The sequence below is a fragment of the Sus scrofa genome, chromosome 5 (assembly GCF_000003025.6).
Source record: "Sus scrofa isolate TJ Tabasco breed Duroc chromosome 5, Sscrofa11.1, whole genome shotgun sequence".
Taxonomy (NCBI): Eukaryota; Metazoa; Chordata; class Mammalia; order Artiodactyla; family Suidae; genus Sus; species Sus scrofa.
In genome coordinates this window covers 59,906,003-59,930,089 of record NC_010447.5, presented here as the reverse complement: position 1 = coordinate 59,930,089, position 24,087 = coordinate 59,906,003, and the positions used below count along the sequence as shown (strand labels likewise).

At 46.0% G+C, this 24,087-nt stretch overlaps 1 protein-coding gene across 4 annotated transcripts in view; it reads right to left on the bottom strand.

The window, feature by feature from the left end:
• The window catches only part of DUSP16 (dual specificity phosphatase 16), a 91,938-nt gene that overhangs the window by 31,750 nt on the left and 36,101 nt on the right, over positions 1 to 24,087 (bottom strand). For all 4 annotated transcript variants that reach the window (XM_021092338.1, XM_021092340.1, XM_021092339.1 and 1 more), the window contains 2 exons: positions 14,467 to 15,057; positions 13,304 to 13,442 (listed from right to left, as the gene is read on the bottom strand). In XM_021092338.1, coding sequence (XP_020947997.1) covers positions 13,304 to 13,442; positions 14,467 to 14,694 — 367 coding nt within the window. In that variant the 5' untranslated portion in view covers positions 14,695 to 15,057. The remainder of the gene's footprint in view (positions 1 to 13,303; positions 13,443 to 14,466; positions 15,058 to 24,087) is intronic.

Sequence of the window (24,087 nt, the reverse complement as noted above, 5' to 3'; positions counted from 1 at the left end):
CCCACCCTGGCCCCTTGTGCTAGGCATTAGTTTTTAAGAAGAAGGAAGACACATAGGCAGACATTGCTGGCCTCTACAGAGCTGGATGAACAAGCGGACAAATTGCGGTGTTAAAATCCGTATTTCTGTTAGTCTTCCACAAATCCACCAGAAGAGTGAATGTTTATGAACAAAAACATACATGTTACTTTGGACAGAGAAAACATTTGGTGTAGCTTAAAGGCATTGATAATTTGTCCATCGCTTTATTCTAATTCAACCAAGAAACACCTCTTCCCTTAAGGGTACCCCCTTCGGTCCACAATTCCAATCATAAATATAACTTTCTATAAAAGTCAGTGTGAACCACCGATCCATTCTCAGAGGGAAAAAAATCTGCCAGGTTAAATAAAATACATATAACATGGAGTTCCCATTGTGGCTCAGCACATTAAGGATCTGGCATTGCTGCAAGGGGCAGTGCAAGCCAGCAGCTGCAGCTCCAATTTGACCCCTAGCCTGGGAACCTCCATATGCCTTGGGTGCAGCCCTAAAAAGACAAAAAAAACAAAAAGCAAAAAAACCATATGATAATAGCACTAAACAATTCCAATTAGTCACTTTTTTCTTCCCTCTGATCCTTGCAATCAGTTATTAACCACAGTGTTGTTTCTTAAAATGAGAGAACATTTACGTAATCTGGAGTTCCCGTCATGGCGCAGCGGAAACGAATCCGACTAGGAACTATGAGATTGTGGGTTTGATCCCTGGCCTTGCTCAGTGGGTTCAGGATGCGGTGTTGCCATAAGCTGTGGTGTAGGTGGCAGACACAGCTGGGATCTGGCATTGCTGTGGCTGTGGTGTAGGCCAGTGGCTACAGCTCTGATTGAACCCCTAGCCTGGGAACCTCCATATGCAGTAGATGCAGCCCTAAAAAGACCAAAAAAAGAAGGAAAGAATACTTACATAATCAACAAAAGTAGCATTGTATTACAGATTAATGATGTTAACTTTAAGATCTCCATTCTAAAGATGTATTCCTATCCTTTTAGTCAAAGCAGAGAGAAAGGTTAGCTCTGTCACTTTGAAAGCAATTCCCTGAAGGAAGAACCAAGGGCTGATCCATCTATGCTTCAGTTCAAGTTGGCAGTGAGTCCTAAGACTTGGTCAGCTGACAGAGCTGCCCAAACTGGAGGGGGCTTCAAGGCCACCCCTCCCCTACTGCGAAGGATCCCATGGCTATGAACACAAGTCTACTGACACAGAGCTCTACTTTATGCAAGACTTTTTTCTAAACCATCTTATGCAAATTTAATTTCTGTACATTAAGAAACTATATAAACTGCGAAAATGATTTAGTTTCTAAATATAGTCCCATGTAGTTGAATCCTTTTGTAAAACAAAGACCCCTTTTTGTGACCTAAGCATGTATTACAGATTCGCTTATTTATCCTAGAACGTATGTGAAGGACTTCAGTGGAATATTCCTGCACCTGTAGAGAACAATTCCCTCCATTAGAAAATAAAACCTGCGCTCTGCTACAGCACCAAGGAGACGAGCCTAATATTAAAAATACAAATGTTGAAATGTGTACTTTGGAAGTATTTTAATCGCTCACAAGAATAATTATTTTGTGCTTTGGTCTGAAGTGACTGATTGAGGCAACTCTATTCTCTAACCATTTAAAAACACTCAGACCTGGTCACAATTCCTCTGGGGTCAGGAGTCGGTACACATGGAGGTTGAAACTAGTTAAATAAAATGAAAGGCAGCATGGTTTGGCACCTCCAAAGAAAGCAAACAAAGGCATGTAACCGTACAATGGACACGGGCTGGCCCGGGTCGGCCAAGCCTCAGATTCCATCAACCATTTCTGGGAGGGTGGAGAGCGTGGCGTGTTGTTCTCAACCACATCAGCGGTGATCCTGTCTCGCCTCATGCATGGGCTCTCCACCGAGCAGCGCTGGAGAAAAACCCCCAATGACACGGAGCCTTCATTTTCAACTCTTATTTCATCCCCTTCATCTACTAGAAAGTGGGTAGATATGCATTTCTGTGGAGCCTCTCCAGGGAAGCCTGAGAAGCAGCCCCATACATGACTCCTCCAGAGCAGCTCACTCTGTAAGAAACAAGCTAACACCTGGCACACCTGAGGAATGAGAGATTTCTAATTCTCGGATTAACACAGTTATCACATACACAATAAACAAATTCAAATTTTTCAAAGTACTAGCTGAAAAAAAAAATCACTAAGTACTAAAATAATGCAACTTGGAGGTCCCTGGTGGCTCAGTGGGTTATGGATCCCGTGCTGTCACTGCTCTGGTGATGGTTTGATTCCTGGCCCAGGAACTGCCACATTGTCGGGGGGGGCAGCCAAAAAGTAAATAAGGAAATAAAAATAAAATAATGCAACTTAGAAATTCTTGTGACTCGTAATGTCTAAATCTTACAGTCCTCACAATAATGTTATCTCGTTCAATTCAAATGGCAAAATCCAGAAGTGCTGTTGGCTAAAGACTTCTCAGATGTAGAGGGATATTTTTTACCCTTTCAGTGATCTTTCTTTCTAGTTGGCAATACAATCACTATGGCCAGAAACTCTTCCTCTCCTCCCTCTCTCTCTCCCTCTCCCCACACCCTGCCACACACACAAAGCCAGACAGTCAGGACGCTTAATAAGTGCCCTCAAAGATGGTTCTGAAAAGTACAATCAGAACAACCAATCCAAAAGAATATAGCCAGAATCCACCACTTGGCTGAAGAAAGGTGACAAGTGCTGTAAGCGGCGAGGGAGGTTTAGAGGCCGCCCGACTGGCCCTCCAGTGACCTCAGGATGTGAAGACACAGCCAAGCGAACAGCACCGAGACATCCTGGGGGAGGACAGAGGAGGCCTCTGCTTCCATCAGCAAGGAAGAGGAGGTTATTAAAGAGATTACATTTGCTCCTGTTCACCTGAAAATCAAAGATCTCTTGAGTCTGCATTTAGGGGCTGGATGTCCCAAACTCCAATCTTCAATGTATCCAACTTTCTTTTGATCATTTTCACTTCAAAGACTTACTGACACCTTTTAAATAAATGCAAAGCCAGAATCCCACTCTCTTTCGCTTTGTATCCCTTTTCGAGGCTGCCCGTCATTCACTAGAGATGCCAACATGCAGACTTCCCTTGGTGACATCCATCTGTGTGTCCCTGCCCCCTCACTCTTGGCCACCATGCCTGCCACGAGCTCCGTGCACCACTCTTAGGTAAATTCGGCAACAGCTCTCTCCAATCCGCCTGTCCCTTCTCCAACCTGCTTCCACTCTGCTGCCAGATTAAGCTCCTAACCTAAAGTTGTGATGTATCCTCTGCTCCCAAACACCCACAGAATAAAATTCAGAACTCCTGGTCAGACACGTAAGCTGATCCCAATCTACTGTCCAACCTCATTTTCCCTACCCCACCCTCCACGTCACGGGCCAATTCATCTTCTTATTGTTTTCCTAACACCCCTGTGTATTCTCATCTCCAGCCTCTGGCAATCCAGACCTCACAGTCCATTTCATGTCTCCTTCCAACCAGAAGCAAGCACAAGCCACAGCTTGACTACCGCAGTATGTTCCACAAATTTTTTACCACAACCAATAAAATACATTTAAACTTTTTTTTTTTTTTTTTTTTGGTCTTTTTGCCATTTTTCTTGGACTGGTCCCGCGGCATATGGAGGTTCCCAGGCTAGGGGTCTAATTGGAGCTGTAGCCGCAGGCCTACACCAGAGCCACAGCAACTCGGGATCAGAGCTTCGTCTGCAACCTACACCACAGCTCACGGCAACACCAGATCCTTAACCCACTGAGCAAGGCCAGGGATCGAACCCACAACCCCATGGTTCCTAGTCGGATTCACTGCGCCACATCAGGAACTCCAATTAACCTTCTAAATATCCACATTTACTCACCACCTGAGCGAAGTTCATGATGGAGTTCCCTTGAGGTGCAGTGGGTTAAGGATCTGGCCTTGTCACTGCAGTGGCTCAGATCACTGCTGTGTCTTGGGTTTGATTCCTGGCCAGGGAACTTCCACATGCCATGGACGCAGCCAAAAAAACCTCCAAAAATTAGTTTCATAATACAACCCTCCATTACTACAGAGTTGCTCTCTAGTTTCAATTCTATTTTGGTTTTTGGGGGTTTTTGTTTTTGCTTTTTAGAGCCACAAGTGTGGCATATGAAAGCTCCCATGCTAGGGATCTACTCAAGAGCTACAGCTGCCAGCCTACGCCACAGCCACAGCTACGCTGGATCCTTTAACCCACTGAGTGAGGCCAGGGATTGAACCTGCATCCTCATGGATACTAGCCTGGAACTTAACCTGCTGAACCACAACAGGAACTACCTTTTGTTGCACTGTTTAAACAAGTCTGCTGCATTTTTCAAAAGTATCTTCCCTGACCGGTGTATCTAAACATGGTCTTGCCAACTTAGAACGTCTATAAAATGTACAGCCGTCACACGGCGGTATTTACCACCACCCTGGTCACTGTGAATTACCTTGCGTGTGTGCTGTGACCCCTTACCTCTCTGGCGATTACATGCTGAACTGTCTGTGGCTATGAACTGGGTCGCACCTCCTCTGGAATCACCTCCACATTTAGCACAGTGCCTGGCACATAATTAAACATTTACTGGCTCCTCCCTGGTTACAATGGAGAGCTGTTGATGGACAGAAGCCTTGTGTATTTTTGGCGTTCAAAAGGATTTCCTGATCCCATTCGAAGCCAAGAGTTCTGCTGGCATGCTGGGAGCCAGAACCTTCTTCCTCCTCCTCGACCACAAGGCCCCAGAGGACTCTCAGAGTGAACGGGGCAGCACAGGGCAAGAAAAACATTTCTCTGCTACAAAAGGAAGAAAGGTCCCATTGGCAAATGCTGCTCCGATCATCCAAAAGCCACAGGGAGTCCTCGCTGTGCAGGGAACCTTCCACGAAAGGCAGAGGGAGGAGATTTTTCTCAGTGTCCCTCAGTGGCTCAGGTTTCCATAATGGTCTGGAAGGTTCCTGGCTCAGGGAACCGGGGGCACAGCCCCCAGGAAGCATTAGACCCTGGCTGAGGCTGAAGCGGCTATGGGACGTGCTGGTGGTGACTGTCGGGGGCACAGCCTTACAAGACCAACAGCCTTATGAGACCAACAGGAGGCGACCCTCTGAGTCAAGAGGAAAAGGGAACATGAGTCTGGTCTCTGAAGAATGACTCCAAAGGGTCAAATCAGCCTGACGTGTAACCTGTCTGTGAGTCACTGCACAACTCACTTCTTGGGCTTTCCCTGTGAAGCTCAAGGCTCCTGACCCACACAGCTTCCCCGTGAGCTCTCTTCCATGTGGTCACTCTGGCCAAGGGAATGTGTGTCACAGAGGAAGCCCAGGAGGTGTTCACAAAACGTCTCACCAGGGGCCAGGCCACAGTCGAGCAATGGGGAAGAAAGGGCTCCCTGTTCGGAGTTCCCGTTGTGGCTCAGTAGGTTAAGAACATGACATAGTGTCTGTGAGGATGTGGGTTCAATCCCTGGCCTAGTTCGGTGAGTTAAGGACCCCGTGCTGCTGTGAGCTTCGGCGTAGGGGCTAGATCCCAAGTTGCAGTGGCTGTGAAATAGGCTGGCAGCTGAAGCATGGTTCGACCACCAGCCTGGGAACTTCCATGTGCCACTGGTGAGGCCCCCCCACCCAAAAAAAGGACTCCCTGTTCATCAGCCCAAGGACACTGGGGACCACGGGGGTCCACACGTGGGTTCAGAGACATTTCATGAGCACCTAATGTGAGCTGGACGTGGCGCTAGGTGATGGGGACAGAGGTGACTAAAACAGGCCTTCTCTGGAATTAACTATTTAGTGGGACAAACTTTAACCAAATAATTAGGCAAATAACTCACTAAGTACGGTGGGTGGCCAGAGGAATGTGTGTAACTCAACTTTGCAGGGAGCAGGGAAGGCTTGAGACACAGAGGTGAGGCGGAAAGGAGAGCGCCTCTGGGCTGTAGGTTTAGAGCAGCTGAGGTGAGACTCAAGAGCTCAGAGACACGCAGCTCCCTGAGGGTGCAGAGCGAGTGGCATGCGATGAAGGCACAGAGGGGGGACGGGATGGGGGTGTGTCAGTCACTGCAGGGCCTGGGGAGTCAGTGTAAGGATTCAGAATTTTTCCACAGAGCACTGATGCACATTCAACTGTGGAGTGATGTAATCAAGGCTTCCTTAAAAATAGAAAATATGGCATTCCCGTTGTGGTGCAGCAGAAATGCATCCAACTAGGAACCATGAGGATGCGGGTTCGATCCCTGGCCTCGCTCAATGGGTTAAGGATCTGGTGTTGCCGTGAGCTGTGGTGTAGGTCGCAGATGCAGCTCAGATCCTGCGTTGCTGTGGCTCTGGTGTAGGCCGGTGGCTACAGCTCTGATTAGATCCCTAGCCTGGGAACCTCCATATGCCGCAGGTGTGGCCCTAAAAAGACAAAAAGATGGGGAAAAAAAAAAACCCAAGTCTGATGGTACTTGGTCTGGTTTGCTTCCTGGGGGCTGTGCCCCCGTTCCCTGAGCTGGGGACCTTCTAGACCGTTATGGAAACCTGAGCCTCTGATGGACACCAAGAAAGGTGTCAAGACACTGCTGGAAGGTAGCAAGACAGAGGGTGTGAGAGAGCAGGGAGGAGGCTTCTGGGGCAGGTCCAGAGGGAGGACGCTGCCTTGACGGAGTTGGAAGCAGAAAGCAGAGCAGAGAGGGCAGAAGATCTGGGGCTGAGAGGTGACCGTGTCACCAAGTCTCCAGGGGCTCACCAGGCCACCACAGCAAAGAGCAGACTCATCCTTCCGGCCTGAAGAGCCCGCACCAACTGACTGCACTTACTCTCACTTCTCATTCCTCCCCTTCAGCCCCCTAATGTCTGTGTTCATTCCTGACTTCAAATCCCTTTAGCTAAACCTCCAGGGACCCTTCCCACCCCGATCTGCCTCATCTTTCAAGGTTTTTGCTGTGTTGTTGTTTTGTCTTTTGTCTTTTTAGGGCCACACCCTCGGCATATGGAGGTTCCCAGGCTAGGGGTCTAATTGGAGCTGTAGCCACCAGCCTACGCCAGAGCCACAGCAACGCGGGATCCGAGCCGCGTCTGCAACCTACACCACAGCTCATGGCAACGCTGGATCCTTAACCCACTGAGTGAGGCCAGGGATTGAATCTGCAACCTCACGGTTCCTCGTTGGATTTGTTTCCGCTGTGCCACGACGGGAACTCCTCAAGGTTTAATTAAAATTCTACCACTGCCATTAAACCTTCCCCAATTTTTGCAGGTGACAAGCAGTCGTCCCTTATCACAGATCTATGCACCCTCACATGCTTCTATATTTCATCGACTTTGGATGTGCTGCCCCCAATTCACCACAGGTTCTCCAAGGCTGGGGCCCCACCCACTGAGATCCAGCTGAACGGACAGGCCTGGACCAGGCGTCTCCCCTGAGATACAGATGACACGACTGGGGCAGGGAAAGACTGATGTCACCGCTGTCACCCGGGTGCTTCTGGGCGGCCTGTGCAAAATGTCAGGATGAGGAGCTGGGGAACCGTCTCTAGTCTGGTCTGCAGTGCATCTGTTAAACAAGCACAGACTTGGGTGTTACGTCTGAGGCACTGCAGCTGGGGAGAGACACAGCTGGCTTACCACACTGGCAGGTGGCAACTGCACCAAAGATGGTCCAACTTGGACAACCTCGTGCAAACCGCGGCTGAGACGCAGAGCCAGCCAACACATGGCAACTAGGGGACAACATGGCACCTATTTTTAGTGGCTCTCAGTCACTGCAGCTTTTTAAACACAGAAGAGCCAATTCCTGAATAACTGCAGTGCTCTGACGGACTACTCATGTCAATCTCTTTTAGCAGCTACTATAGGATCTGAAATGGAATGATGGAAGAGTTCTCTTCTTGAGGCACAGGGACAGAAGGCATGGCACATAGGATAAGAGGCCTAACAATGACAACAGCACCCACGGCAGATCTGAAAGCGGGAGGATCAGGTTCTGCTCTGTTCTACCAGGAAGGATGGGGACTGGTTCCATTAAACCAGAGACGCACAGTTATTGCACAGAACTGCCAACGGACTCCACATCCCGGTTACAATGAGCAAAAATGGGTAAAGAGTCAAATACACCTGTATTCTCTCCTGGCTCTAACTGGACTAGCAAATCCAACTCAAAGAAATATGTTTGGCCTCTAGCTACAGCAGACACGAGTCTAAGACCTCGACTGTGTTCAGAGATGAAATGTTTCTCAGAGCCCTTAGCGCTGCACCTGACGCGGAACCCCATGGTGGGCACCTTCCATCATCTTTCAGAGCCAGACCTCAGCACAGACCAGAGTACACGTTTATGGGATGATCCCCCCGTGAAATAATTTCATGCTTAAAAACTGTAATATACAGTAGGTTTTTATACGCTGCTTCTCCCATAACATGTGAGATAAGACTCTGCCTCTGAAATCCACCAAGAGGCTGAGTGAGACCTACCACAAAAAGGACGAGCCTGCTCTGAAACTGGGCAGCCCTGATTCTCAGTCCAGCCTCCTGAGGGAATTCCAGAAGACTCAGGAACTAGAGCAGACAGGGCCCTGGGTACACAGAGAGGACAGGGAGAGGTGGGGAGAGTCACGGGGAAGGGCCCTGTTATTTCCCTCATTTGTAAATGAAAGGGCTGAGGTCTGTGATTCACTTAGGTTTACTGCTACAAGGCTAGTCTGGGCCTCATCACAGGACAGAAACAAGTGCTAGAGAATCAGCAAACTGCTATGGGTCCCTTTTGCTTTTCACCCAGAGTTACAACAGGGAGGAAAGAGAAGGAAATAATAGAACAGCATTTTTATCTGTAGGCTGATCTTTATTTCTACTACATTAATCCATTTATTTTCTCTATATTAGCACAAAACCAATTCCGTGGGTTTTTTTTTCTAATGTTTATTTTTAATTTGTCACCCTTAGAAATATGAGATAAAGGCAAGCAGAATAAAGCAACATGATGAGTGATTAAAGGCCAAGAAACAAGATTCTTTTTTAGAGGGAACTCCTTTTCTGAAGGTTAACAGGTCCAAAAATGTTGCTCAGTAAGTCAATGGTGATGGAGAACTTTCCAAAGGGATCCAAGTTCTTTCTTCTTGACTAAGATGAATCTAAGGCTCCCAGTTAAACCCCTTAATCCTCTGCAGGTGAAACCAAGCTATGGTTTGGTTGGGCTTGGTTACTAACTCACTGAAGTATTCATTAGGTAGAATAATCAATTTACTTTCAAAATACATGAAAATTATCTCAACTAGCTGATAATTCATATGGACCCAAGGGCTTATATCTCGCTATGAGTGGCACTAGTTTTTCTAGAGCTGTTAGCTCCTTATCAAAGTTCAGTATTTCAGCATTGTTTAATTGTAGTGGTGTTTTTATTAGATCTTAAGAGCATGTTTAAACCTACTTATAAATAGATGGAAACCTTTTCACATTAACTATTTTTCCCATTACAGCTATACTTGTGCTCTACCTGCATAAAGACAATTTACAAACCATTTATTTCAAAATGTCCTCCAGTTTTTGCTCCCCATTAGAGTGTATTAACAGTAAAGAAACTAATCACATATTCTAAACGAATAAAATAATTCAGAGGAACTACAAGTGGTATAAACCCAGATGTAAGCAAATTTATATATCAGATACTTGCTGAAAACTGAAGTGGTGCTAGACCTTGCGGGGAACACGAGGGTATACAAGACATAGTCCTCAGCTTGAAAAAAAAAGAACCCAGTAGGGGAGGGATGCTAACACATGAAAAACATAGGTTTAAATAGGATTTTAAGGTAATAATCAGAGAAGGGTGGTATATGACTACCAAATATTAATCATCTGGCTTAGAACACTGACTGGGCTTAAAAAGAGGGACAGCTGGTCAGGCAGGGGTCAAGGTCCCTGGCCGAGTGGGGCCACAGATGTGGTCAATCTAGGCAGACTTCCCAGCAGAACCAGGTTCTAAGCTTCAGGATCAGAAGGCTCGAGATTCTGGTCTCATTGATAATCAACTGCCAACGTGGTTTAACCGAACCCCTGTCCCTGGTGGGAGCTAGTCTACAGGACAGCCCGTCCCAGGGTAGGACCTGCTGTTCCATATGGAAGAATGAAGCCCACTGTGCTCCAGGGGAGCCTCCCACATCCACCTGTTCCCCGGGGGAAGCCTTTCATGTATTTCGGCTGCGCCCGGGGCATGTGGAAGTTCCCAGGCCAGGGACTGAACCCACACCACAGCAGTGACAATGCCGGATCCTTAACCTGCTGAGCCACCAGGAAGTGCCTGACAACCTTTGTATTTTTATTTTTTTGCTTTTTTAGGGTCACATGGGCAGCATTATGGAAGTTCCCAGGCTAGCGGTGGAATTAGAGCTGCAGCCAGAGCAACGTGGGATCCCAGCCGCGTCTGCAACCTACACCATGGCTCACAGCAATGACGGACCTTTAACCCACTGAATTGAACCAGAGATGAAACCTGAGTCCTCATGGCTACTAGCCTAGTTAATTACCATTGAGGCATGATGGGAGCTCCCAGGAAAATGTTCATTTTTAAATGCCCACGTGACTAGGTCCCACAGGTAAGTCTGAATCTCCTCCTGCCTCAGAGGAAAGAACGCGTTAAGATGCTTCTTCTCTCAGTCCCTTGGGGAGGTTCTCCTGTTCCCTTCTCCAAAGTCACTTTTCTCTGGGTAAGGTGGCCCAGAGAAGGTGAGTGGAATTGGGGCCACAATTCTTCACTCCATATTTAATGACCATAAAAAAACCATCTCACATATCTGATACTTTCTTCCCAAATAATCTGGGAGCAGCTGAAAGCTTTAAACTCATGGAGAGATTACTCTAAGAAACCCCCTTTTCTCTGTCTTTCGAGGTCAACAGGCATCTCTTAACTGCTGAAAGCATCACAGCAGTTTGTAGTGAAAATCGCCCGCAGTGACCCTGTCATTTCCTGCAGCACCTGTGGGATGCTGGCATGCTCTTTCAAGGTCAGTTATCCCCCATCCCACCCCCACCCTGGGCAAAATAAGAATAAGAAACACGTGCTGATATGTCCTTCTACCCCACATCCCTGGGACATCCTCTGAACAGCTGGACCTTGGCAAAAACAAAATAAGACAAACAAACCAACTGGCTGCCAAGAACTGTTGACCATGCCTTCCCCAGCACTCTCTTCTCGAACTTCAATGTTCTGTCTACTCTGAGGAACGGACTCACTAACCAAAAGAATTTCCACCTGGTCAGAGGCGTTTGGATGTCTGGGGAGGCTTTTAACCATCCAGAATCCTCCCTGAAGCGTTCTCAGAAATGTGGCTGCTCATAAGCTCCCAAACAAGGCCATTTAGTCCTTGAAGCCACCTCCCAAGCTAAAAGAACTACAGGACTCTAGGGTGTGGATGCTGACACAGAGCTGTTGATGCACGTATTTGGTTCTTGGTGCTGCCCTAATGGACTTCGTTTAAGCCTGGGACACATCCCCTTTGTGAAGTGGGTGCTAGGGGATTCTGATCCAGCATCACCCCACGTGTCCTCAGGGCTGATCCAGATGCTCAGATAGAATGAGCCCTTCGTGTTCCTTAATGCCCATCTGCCCCTCCCAAAGCTGCATGTGGCTGGTAAGAACCTTCCAGGCAACAGGGAGGTGCTCCTGATAAAGGGGAGAAAGTTACTTGAGTAACTGAAGCTCAACATGAACGCATTCCTCCAGGGAGTGGCTGCCTGGCCAAGCTGTCAGGCTGGAGCCCCTACAGGGAAAGCGTCTCAAACAAGAACGAGGTGGGATCATCACTTTTCAGGGAGCCACATGTTGCCTCTTGGGTGCCATTCAAGAGGACTCTGGGATACAGTCCCTCATAGTGGCTACAAGAAGCATGAGCTGAGTTCTTAAACTCAGCAACCGAGTCAGTGGATCTCTAATAACAGTTGTCACATTTATCAGAGTTAAACTCCCAGTGAAAGAATGTGCCCACCTACAAGAGACAGAACCTAATACTACAACTCTCCATGACAGAGTTCTCGGAGCTACATTCTGAGACAAGCTGGCTTCATTTAAGGGCAGAATCACAGCACAGATGAAACATGTGGCAGCAGATAATCTGAAAGAGATAGGAAACTCTGCTTGTTGAGAACAGGAGCAAAAGCTGATGAGAGAGGATCCGAGACAGGGAAATCTTATTTAAACCTGCAGACAGTCTACAGGTGATAACTCACCAACAACCGATTAGCCCTTCTCCCTTACAACAGAACATCGACACTGCTAACCATCAATTGCCAGTAACACCAAGCTCGCTGGACCCTCCGCACCACTAAGACCAAGAGGGTGAAAATAACTATTACTATTTTGTTTTTCGTAAGATCAGAGTTTTAAAAGTAGCACTCTTGCCAATCACCATGGCCAAATCTGCTGGGCACACTGGCTTTGTGGCAAAGGTTACTGCGAATTGCCAAACTGCGAGCCAGTGTGCGTGAAAGGGCTTTCGTACCATCTGCAAAACAGGAGAACCAAGGGAAGGACAATCAGCTTTGGAATTTGGTGAGTTGGAACTCTCACCAAATCTCACCCTCCCTTAGGGCAGATATAAAATATTTAGTCCTTCCCTCACATTTTATAAAGCCATCGGGCTGCTTATTTAGCATGTGCAAGTTGACACATTTTTTCGTTGTGAAAACAAAACAAAAATACCTAAGTTAAATTAGCTTTAAAACATTCCTCGTAGTTTTTACAGGAATTCTTCTGCACACATTCCCTCCCTATCTCATTGGTCTCAATGTCCAGGACGGGTGATCTTATCGCTGGAGTCCACTTTAACCATGAATGTTTCATGGTGGGTCACAGTGAACACTGCTGGGCTCTTGCTGATGAGGGAGAACTCGAGACACGGTTCTTGGTGCTGCCCTAATGGGAACGGAGGGCAGGAGCTGAGATGGACAGCATTCGGTGTGCACGGCTCACAGGTGAGTAGAAAAGCCCTGGACAGAAGCAGCTAGCTTTGAGCAACCTATACAGGCACACAGATGTAGGTGGCACTTCTGGCTCAAGGCCACATGAAGAGGCATTTGAGCCAAGTCAAAAATCACTGACCAGGGGGAAGAACAGAGTGGTATTCGAGTTATGCAGAAGAGTTACGTCAATCAAAGCCATAAATAAATCATTTTTACACAGTGACCTCAAAGCTGCATCCACTGCGTGTTCTTAGAGTTGGTTGTGAAATCCTGCTTACTCCACAGGGCTCAGGGAGGCTTTCAATCCTTCCGCAAGCCTTACCTGCAAGCAGGTGGACAGAGCTGAAGCTCTTCTCCAGTTTACCCAGGAGTACAGTGAGAAAACAGTCTGAAGCCAGACAGCCAACATCTTGGGAGCTTTGATCGTAAACCACAACCTTCTGACTGCAGTCAATGTCGACCTAAAATACAAACGGGAGGCTTTAGGAAGGAAGGTGAGAAAAGGAATCCCACAAACCTCCACTGCTGAAGCAAATAACTGCTTCCTGTCTTCATAACAATCGGAATAAAAATGAGATGTCTCATTTTCAGATAACTTTACAAGCTTTCAAATGGTCTAAATGCTTGTAAAGATCACGTTTAAAAAGGCAACCTTGATGCTATTTCTGTGTAAATGTGCTAAATATTCTTTGGTTTTAAATCCTTTACACTATAAATGGGTTAAAAAACGTACAACAAAATAACACACAAACGAAACATAATGATCCGTGAAGTGAAGGAACATATTAAAAATAGCTTCTACATAGTTTCTCCTAAATCAGGTGCTTCGTAAAATTAAAACATGAACTCATTTTTACTCCTGAACAAAGGAAACAACCTTACCTACCACAAATATGACACTTTGACATCGTAAGAACAACTTTCCTTGACGATCATCCTTAAGTTCTGTTCCCTTACCTTCCCACAAAGAAAAAGCACTTTCTACAGAATTAGTTTCTACTTTCTTTTCAAGGCACTTGAAAAGAATGATTTCCTTTTAGCACGTATGTAAACAACATAAAACAATGTATTATGTATTATTAATAATACATGGACAATATATTATATATACTATATATAATATTATATATACTATATATTATACTATATATAATATAGATATTTTTATAGTTCCTAACAATTGAGTATAAATTATAATTTTTGTGTTTAAGAAAATTTTAACAGGCCATTGATAGAAAAATTAGCACTTGAACACGTTAAAACAAGTTAACCTTTCTGTGTAGTTAGAAATATTCTTAAATGTAACAATACTTACGATCAGTAAATTATTTTGAGGTGTATCCTAAAGTACCAAAGTTTAAAAAAAAGCCACCCAAACTTTTTCAAATTACTTTCACCCCTTAAAAATGAAGCTTCATTTAAAATTATGCCCCATGCAGTGTGTCCACTTATTTTAAAAAAGAAAAAAAAAACGCAAGCATGTACCTTATGTTTGGCTGAGTGCTGGATGAGCTCTGTAATTAACACTTTGTCCTGTTGCAACCTTCGCTTCATAAGCTTGGAGCAGTTGATATTAATGGCTTCCAAAATGTGGGACGTATTGTATTCCACAAATGGCCGGCTATCAATTAGCAGCACTTTTTCCGTTCCACTTTCCAGCAGAGCCACCAAGCTCTCAGTAACAATTTGAGTTCCAATCATCTCATGGGCCATGACAACAATAAGTCCTCTTTTCCCACCTCCTCCTTTAATTTGCCACGATGATGTAATGGTGGTGCGCTCAGAGGCTCAGCCACTCCATTGTACTGAAATGTATGAGGTCAGGCCGGTGGCCACTGGCAAGCGGAGAGTTAAACCCATTTTCAGCAAGAGCCCTCCAAGTGAATGTCTCTTTCTCTTGCTCGTTGATGTGCTCTTGCAAAGGCCTCCTGCCACAAAGCAGCCCCTCACATTTGATTCATAAAGAGATGACTGGAAAAACCATTCCAACAAAAGATGCTTTGGGGCGGCCAGCACATTACATCATTCTTTACCTCTGCTTCCTCGCTCCAACAGCTTTACACGGGGCTGAAAAGCCTACAAGGAGAGAGAATGACAGATGGAAAACAAAACATGGGGTCAAAGAAAGAAAGAGCATCAGATTAGAGAGAGTGTATGATTCATAATATTTACTCCATTAATCTAATTCCATACTTGATGCACTGTTTCCTTTGAACAACAAACAGAAAGGACAAATAGGTACGGCCTCAGAAAACACACTAATGATAATTCAGTTTCACCCCAAAATATACCAATTCAAAGACGATAAAACAAGACAGTCATGAATTACAATCACCTGGAGACCCAGAATGACTTGACTCATCATATGAAATTAAAAGAGCTATAAAAAAAAAAAAACACCTGAAGTATTTTTATTCCAAAGGAGTTTCCTCCATTCTGTTTGCTTATTTCTTGAAAAGAGCACAGAGAACAGAAGCCTAGGATCAGGTTAGCAAACCCACATTAGCAGGACAAAAAAAAAAAAAAAAAACCCTTTTCTGATGGCTTGAGAATTACTTCGATGGCAGAAGTGTGTGTGCTATGAACATCCCTTTAAACTGCCCTCAGGAAGAAGAGGCAGCCATACCAATGGGACGTTCTATACATTTCAGCAGCCTTCTAAGGAAGGAGAGGGACAAAAATGACGGGTATGCTTGTCATGCCAAGTGCAGAGCTAGCTGCTGGGACTGTGACTTCCCAGCTCCCCGCCCCTCCCCACAGGCAGTCTCACAGTGAAGACCCTGGCCCAGGTCTCCCCGCTCCCCAGTTTCAACCCTCACAGGCTCACTCTTTTTCTTGTGCTTCGTTCTTCAGAGAGAGAGTCACTGACTCCCAGCTTCAGAAAATCTCACACCTTAACCCAGGGCTCTGGGTCAGCAACCCAGGCATACAGAGCCCTTAATATTGAGCGTGATGCTCCCCTAACTCCTCAGAGCGACCATGACCTGGTTAACACTAGTTGGAGTTTTGTGCCCATAGCTGAGCCCTCACCCTGACTGACCTTCAGTATTCTCACGTTCCCATCTCCCCGGGCCATCGCTGCTTATAGGAAACACTCTACTAGATGCCCACGTCTGCTGGCATTCAACTTCGAGAGGATAAACTATTTGATGGCAGATGTTTTGTGTTATACTTCTTACCTCTGCTTTCTCTGCACATAAGACACTTGATTTACAGTTACAAGTAGGTAAAATCCTCCTTGTTCTGAAAAGACTTAAGATACGGAATAATTCATATCTAATTAAGTGGTTTCAGATCAGGGAGGCAGACCCCTCAGATATCATTGGGACGTACTTCTGAATCTCAGGTGACAAACCAGAACCTGAAGCCTAGAGAACTGGGCGAAGGGATGGGCAGGAGGGACAGAGAAGGGACTCTGCCCTTTCTTACTTAGGAGAAATCACATTAACCCCTCTGAACTACACTTTCCTCGTCCGTAAAAATGCAGATATAATATTGGCCTTGTTTCCTCACAAAGTTTGATTTGAGGACAAAATTGTCTAAGTTGTCTGAAGTGAGTAAGAAAGCAGCCAGTCATCCCAGAGAGAAAGGAGGGGAAATGCTGTCAAGACGCCAATGGGGAACAGAGCTGCCTTGCAGCTGGAATCTGAAAGGCATCGCTCGGCAGATAAAGACGGAGCCGGTCCATCCTCTGAGAGTCCGGCTTCAGTCAACCTGTGCCCTCGCTCACAGAGCCAGACACACACCTGAGAAACCACCTCATCCACCCTGACTCCTTACATTACTTGATCATTTCTTATGGTCATTATAAGACTGCATTACTCTCTGCACAGCGTAATGGCTGGCAATGAAGCACACCAGCCACCTGGGCAGAGCATTTGTTCTCGTCAAATGCCAAGCACCTACCCAGGACGTTTAAGCCCTGACCCGAGAACGGACCGCCTGGGGACACAGTCCACAGCAGGTCCCACACTTAGACTGCCTGACCCCTCCGCAGGCTCATACTCCTGGGTTACCCTGTTTTCCTACGAACCTGTTCCCACAGCAAAGCTGCAGTGAGACAGAGTGACGCGACCTGTCCACGTAGGAGCCCAAGTGACACAAAAGAGGAAACTGGAGAACAGGAGCAAGTGGACTTGACAATGGCCCGAGTCTCCGGTCCGATGGGCTCCTTTCAATGGCAAAAGCCAGATGGGACAAAGCAGTTTATCTGGGTTAGCAGATCAAGGGACAGAGGGAGGGAGAAGGCAGCAAACATGCAAACGTAAGTTAGAAAGTTCCGGGCTTGGCTTCCCTTCAGCCAACTCTCAAGAGCCCAAACCACTGAAACCAAAGGCGGGCTATGGCCAACAGGTCCACCAGGAAGAAAATGATCATTGCTAGTCCTCCCCAGAGAACCAGAAATACAGAAAGACCCTTTCCCGGACCAAGAAAAGGTCGGTCAGAATGACCCCAACATGAGAATGTAACTGCAGCACGAGAGTGAAGGTGAACTGAGGATAAAGTTACCCGTTGCAATGAGGCCAGCTGGAGCCCTCCCACGGCCCCTTCATGACGTCTGATTGTCCCTGGCCCCAGCAATCATGGGAGAGGCCGAAGCTGCCAAGGGGGCCTGGAGGGTGAGGTAACAATAGCCTTAAGCCTCGTTTACTTGCAGCTAGAGAATTCTGGGGAAGTTCTCATCCTGACTACAAGTGATTTAGAAATGTCTCGGCATTCACTGTTCCTTCTGAAGAACATCTATTCGCGGAGATTAGGGACACATCTGTGACACTTGCATCCTCAAAATCTTTTACATCAAGTAGATTTAAAAGATGACAAGAGAATATTTCATTGCTGGCAACACCAACAAGCAACCCTTACTTGAAATCTCTACCGGAAGTCAAAAGGAATAAAGATTTTTAGATGGAAGATGGCCCAAGTGCATACAGCAAAACCCAGGCCAGATTTGCTATTATCTCTTAACTTAACCAATTTTTAAAGTTTTAATTAGTGTATTTCTAATAGAGAGTATATTCACATGGCTCAAAAAATAGAAATCTGTATATATCCCAAATGTACTTTATCCATCCAATGTATGTCCATTATACTTGAAATAAAGCTGTTAAAATTGCCACTACATTGGAGTTCCCGTCGTGGTGCAGTGGTTAGCGAATCCGACTAAGAACCATGAGGTTGCAGGTTCGATCCCTGGCCTTGCTCAGTGGGTTAAGGATCCGGCGTTGCCGTGAGCTGTGGTATAGGTTACAGATGCGGCTTGGATCCCGCATTGCTGTGGCTCTGGCATAGATTAGACCCCTTGCCTGGGAACCTCCATATGCCCAGGAAGCGGCCCTAGAAAAGGCAAAAGACAAAAAAAAAAAAAAAAAAAAAAAAAAATTGCCATTATATTGAAATTCCAACAAATACAATTAAAAAAAAAATGCATTGCCCTTCCTCTGCTCAGGTCCTCCTCTGACCTCAAAATGATAACCACTCTTAATGGTTTCTTCTGATTTCTTCCAAAGATTTTTTGAAATGAGTATAGATTAAAACTTTATATATTCTTTTCCTTCTCTGTTCAGCTGGTTACACATACATGTACAGTTGCATATCCTGCTTCTTCTTTCACATAAAATACTCCAATTTGATTTTTTTCCCCCCACATTTAATCAGAATGTGATACAACCTATATATCCATGAGTCTTCCATGCATGCTCCTTTGGAAATCTAATACCTGTAGAAATACTTAACCTTAAAAGAAAACTCTCTACCCTTTCCTCTAGCATCATACCTACTCAATCAGCTGTTCACCTGAGGACCAAAAAGCTGAGAAGTAATTCATGACACTGGGCTCGAAGGGTCAGGAGCTGCTTTATGTCACCCTAGTTGGGGAGTATCTTCTGGCATGATCCTGACTTAAAAGAAATTTAAGATATGACATGCATATTTCTGGAAGTATGAAATCCTCTCTTCAAGGACACCTTGATGCAATTCAGACTATTTCCACCCAAAGAGAGGGAGGCACCGTGAGCTCCCTGCATAGTGGCCACGGGGCCACTGAACGTCAAGAGGCTACCGGTGCCGTGGCTAGACAACTCCTGCGAGAGGCTGAAGGGTTTCAGCCACGTCACTTTGCTGCCGCTCATCCCTGTGGACCCCGAGGAAGGTGTTCAAGGCCTCCCAGCTGGACCTGGGGATCCTGCTTAGGGCAGGGGGCCCTGGACCACACTGATGCCCAAGATATGGGACTGGGGCAGCAAAGAGACTCTCTTCTCAAGAGGAGATGATGGGGCGTCCCAGTCCACCGTTGAGGAAGGCCCCTCGGAAGACACCTGGATAACTTCTATGTAATACAAGAAAGTTTTCTATTTCGGGAAAAAAAAGTCAACAAACTAGTATTTATCATACTGAAGACTAGTAACCTTACACAGGGCCGCTAAACAAATATTTACAAAGTATCCCAGTTCCAGAAATGAAGAATTTAAAAGACTTTATGTACCAAGGGATGGAGAGAAGGCAGAGGCAACATCCTAACAAACCACAGAGATCAGGGGACAAAGTGGGCAGGTCTCCTAAAGAAGGCTCATGTGTGGCATAGTTTACACTGCAGGAATCAAATTACATTTCATAATGTATAACATTTAATACATAAATTGTGTAAGAAACGTCCCCCTTTATATATAATTTTTCAAGTTTTTCTGTGTAATTCATGTTTTAGATTCTGTTCGGTTACCTATGGAAAAGTATCTGTGACTTTATAATGGAATCAGCGGAGTTTTAGTCATTGAGATTCACTCTACACCCAACTTTGCGAGAATAGCAATGGAGGAAAGAATACACTGGATCCGTTATGGCAGAGAACCCTAAGTCTGAGGCTATTTTGATGATGAACCTAATCAAAAGAATGATGTAAAGTCTGACTATATAAAAACCAGTATTTGCTGTTAGTTAGCTGAGAGGAAAGCATTTTGTTTTGATTGCAGCCTTTACTTGTAAACTTTAAAGCTAGGGCTCAACCAGAAAATCTTTTAAAGATTAAGGTTTGGGTTGGGGTTTTTTTTTAGGGGGGGTTCTTTTTAGGGCTGCACCTTCAGCATATGGAGGTTCCCAGGCTACGGACTGAATCGGAGCTACAGCTGCTGGCCTAGGCCACAGCCACAGCAATGCCAGACCCAAGCCATTTCTACAACCTACACCACAGCTCACGGCAATGCTGGATCCTTAACCCAGTGAGCGATGGCAGGAATCAAACCCGAATCCTCACGGATACTAGTCAGGTTTGTTACAGCTGAGCCACAATGGGAACTCCTTAAGGTTGTTTTTAAATGATCTCTCCTCTCTTCTCTTCTCAGATGAGGCATTGCTTTTTTTTTTTCAACTTCCAGACACAATCCTGGCTTCTAGGATCATACTGCACTGGGTCTATCCCACCAGGAAAGCGGTGAGGCCATGCACTGCTGCCCTATAGCCCCCATCAGGGCCCACGGGTGGGTGAGACAGGCTCAGTGAATTCTCTGCTGGTCTGAAGAGGGGGACCCAGGAGAAGGCAGGGGCTGCACCCAGAGAGACACATTTCCATTTTACTTTTTTTGGTTGTACCTGTGGCATGTGGACGCTCCCAGGCCAGGGATCAAACCTGCACCAGAGCAGCAACCTGAGCCAATGCAGTGACAACACCAGATCCTTTACCCACTGTGCCGCAAAAGAACTCCACACACTTGCATCTTAGATGCTTTCTTTCACATGGGCATTCTCAGGAGGGGGGAAAGGAGCCCACGGCTGTGCCTGCTCGGTTCAAAAAGGAGAGGGACTGAACCTTGTTTGGCCGGCTTGAGCTCGAGTTCAGATTCTCAGAGAATTTATAGAAAGGACATAATCAGGTGAGAAGTTTACTATTATTAAACTACGAGCTGGTCTTAAATTTTTTTTTCCTCCCATAACAGAGGCGACAAGACACAGCCAACAGCCTTTCCGCAGAGCGTTACACACATTCAGTGAGAGAACAAATCAAAAGGGGGGATTGCAGGCCACGCCGTCTGGAAGCAAGAGCATCCTGGACTTTGGCCATCTTCATTCTACTTGGATTAAAGCAACTCTGCCTCACAGGCTGCAGGTTGATCCGGATAGAAATTCTGAGGTCCGATATTTTGTAAAACATATTCAATAGAGAAACAAAAAACTCAAAAACCCAAGGCCAAGACGACAATACGAGATGATGTGTTTTTCAGTCACCTACTCATGCCCTGACCACATTTTCTCATCCCAAAGCTGAGGACGCAACCTGACCAGTGGTGGTGGTGGCAGTAACGGCACCGAGGCTGCTCAAATCAGGGTCTAGACAGAACCAGGCACGGGGACAAGACTTGTCAGCAGCATAAAGTCCAACCACCCTTCAGGAACTCACAGCACTGCTGAAGGAACCTGCTCTTAGCAGAGGCTCAGGGTGGTTGCATGCATCTCAAAGATCCACAAGGCTGGCAGAGGAGCCATCCTCCGAAGACTAAACATAAGGCCTTTGCTTCACACAGGCCTGCCCAGGTGGAATCCAGATCAGCCAGAAGCCTCCCCCCGTGCCTCTGCTAAGGAAGAGCAGTGCGCTCTCGGTACTGGCTCCGTGGAAGCCTCCTGTGTACCGTCACCTGTTTCGCCAGCTTTCCCCTCCCTGACCCACCCTGACTCTCCCCCTCTGCCAACTCCCTGCCCTCCTCTTCCCTTCTGCCTCACCAGGTAACCCTCCCACACACACTCCTGCCCCAGGGCTCCCAAACGCCCTCTGCATTGAAGGCCTCCTCCTGGCACTCTGCCTGAAAACAAAGGACTCCACCTCCTCGGGAAGGTGGCCTTGAGGGACTGGGTCCCGGGGATGGAGGGGCTGGGCGAGACAAAGTGTGGCCAGAGGCGGAGGAGAAAGCATTTTGGAAGGATACCTGCAACAAAGAGGGGCTAGAGGCAGCTGCGGGGAGGTTCAGAACAGAGGTTTGATGGGGACTGTCTGGTACACCCTGGTTTTCCTAAGCATCTGTCAAGGCCTACGCAACCCGCTCAGTCAACTAACAAACAGTCATCGGCAGCTGAGAAGGGCCAGCACTGCTGTGGACATGCGGCAAAAATGAAGGATGCAAAAGCTCTTGTCCTCCTGGAGTTTCTATGATGAGAGACGCATGAGAAGCAGCAAGAACAGAAACAAAGCATGTTGTATGAGAAGTGGTGATCTGTGCTTTGGAGACAAAAATTAAGCAGGGAAGGAAGGCGGAGAGTGGAAGTGGGGGTTATTAAAGTTTTAGACAGAGTGTCAGAGGAGGTCTTGTTCTGATGGTTAAGGAAAGACCACGAAGGAGGTGAGCAATGGTGCGGGGATGCCCGGGGGACTGGAGTTCTCTATGTCAAGGGCTTGGGGCCAATTAATATACTGACCAAGGTGATGCCCAACTGGGCAGATGTCAGGAAAAGATGTGGCAAGTGTTCAGACTTCCTTCAGAACTGTGGTAATATCTAGTGGAAATGCAGCTTTTTAGTACTTGAACTTTCAACTGAAGTGTTTCTACAATTACATATATTTTAATATATACACCCGAGAATGTTTAGTATAGTTTCTTCCTCAAAACTTACAAAGGAAGGAGCTGTGGTTCCTAGATTACGCATCACTTGACAAAGGAATGAAAAGAAATACTGCAATAAGAAAGAGTACTGTTAATGCTAATTTAATACAATTCTCCCAACTCTACAATGTGTCGTACCTCCTAAGAGAAGCTTGGCTTTAGGGTATAGAACGCAGTCAAACATCAAAGACATGTTAAACGAGACGTATGCTTGAATAGATCTAAACAATCAGGAAGTCATGCAAAGGAGCTTTACGTTAAAATAAAGAAAAATACGTTCAAGACATGCTCCTTGTCAGAAGGTGTATCAAATACTTACCACGAGGCCTTTGGAAGGTAGTTAACTGTATTCAAAGGGGTGGTAATACGCATACAAATTTATAATCCATATCCATGCACCACATTTGGCCCACCCTTCCCCCAAACAGCAAAACTGCACTACATAAATTCCTTTTATGAAAGCTGTACTTTCCAGACGAAGAGCTAAATTACTAAAGATATTATGACCACAATAAACATGACCGACAACCAGAAGATGAGCTTGATCTATAAAGCGAGTCAAATCAAAACAGAGACAGTAGGTAAAGCAGAACCTCCAATACCCACATACATTCAAACACATGAACATATATATTCAAAACTGTCATCATGGTTTTGCTGGGCTAAGTAAAGGTAACATTTATCATATCCTTCCTTTCCCATAACCTTGGAAACTGCAGGGAGAAAAAGGAGGAAAGGGACAGGACATTCACAGAGAGCCATGACTGGTGGCTCTCACGTCCCCAGCACTGTTGAGGAAAGTGTGGGTTTCTGAGGCAAGAAGAGGAACAAATTCAATCAGGGAAACTGATGTTCACCTTCAAGGTAAAAGCTGAATTTCTACCTCAAAAAAGGACTTACAAAGGATTATTTTAATAACAACGTTTGGGGGAGGTGGTGAAAAAAATTTTAAATAACACACTTGTGACTACAAACATGGACTTTTTTTAAAAAAAGAGGTCAGCTGGGGTGTAACTCTTTTTAATATAGGCTTTTTCTGTATACAAAGTATTTACAGCTAGCTTTTAAAAAAAAAAAAATCATCTATTCCCTAACACTCTTAAAGTGTATTTCAATTTATAGTTTCCAAGATAAACCTACCTAAGCATCGCAAACGAAACACAGTGTGACTTTTTACTCCTCTCCCTGGAAAAGCACAAATTCTGTTAACAGCGTCTCTAAGTGGCCCCGTCACTATCCTCAGCTCCTAAATAGACAATGTGCAGGCACTACAGGACTTGAACAGATTCCAGGCGTGGCCTTCAAGCCTGGACCACACCTGCTTCCAAGGCCCTGATGCTAAAAATAGCCAGGGGGCCTCAAAAAAAAAAAAAAAAAAAGGGACACCAGCCAGGCCCAGGGGTGGCTGTTGGCCCCCCGCTCAGCGCCACTGACAGTAAAAGCAGGAACTACAGAGCTCTGCAATCACAAAACCCTCCAGCACAGGCTCTTGGCTGTCCCTCTGTGCCACCCACCTCCATCCAAG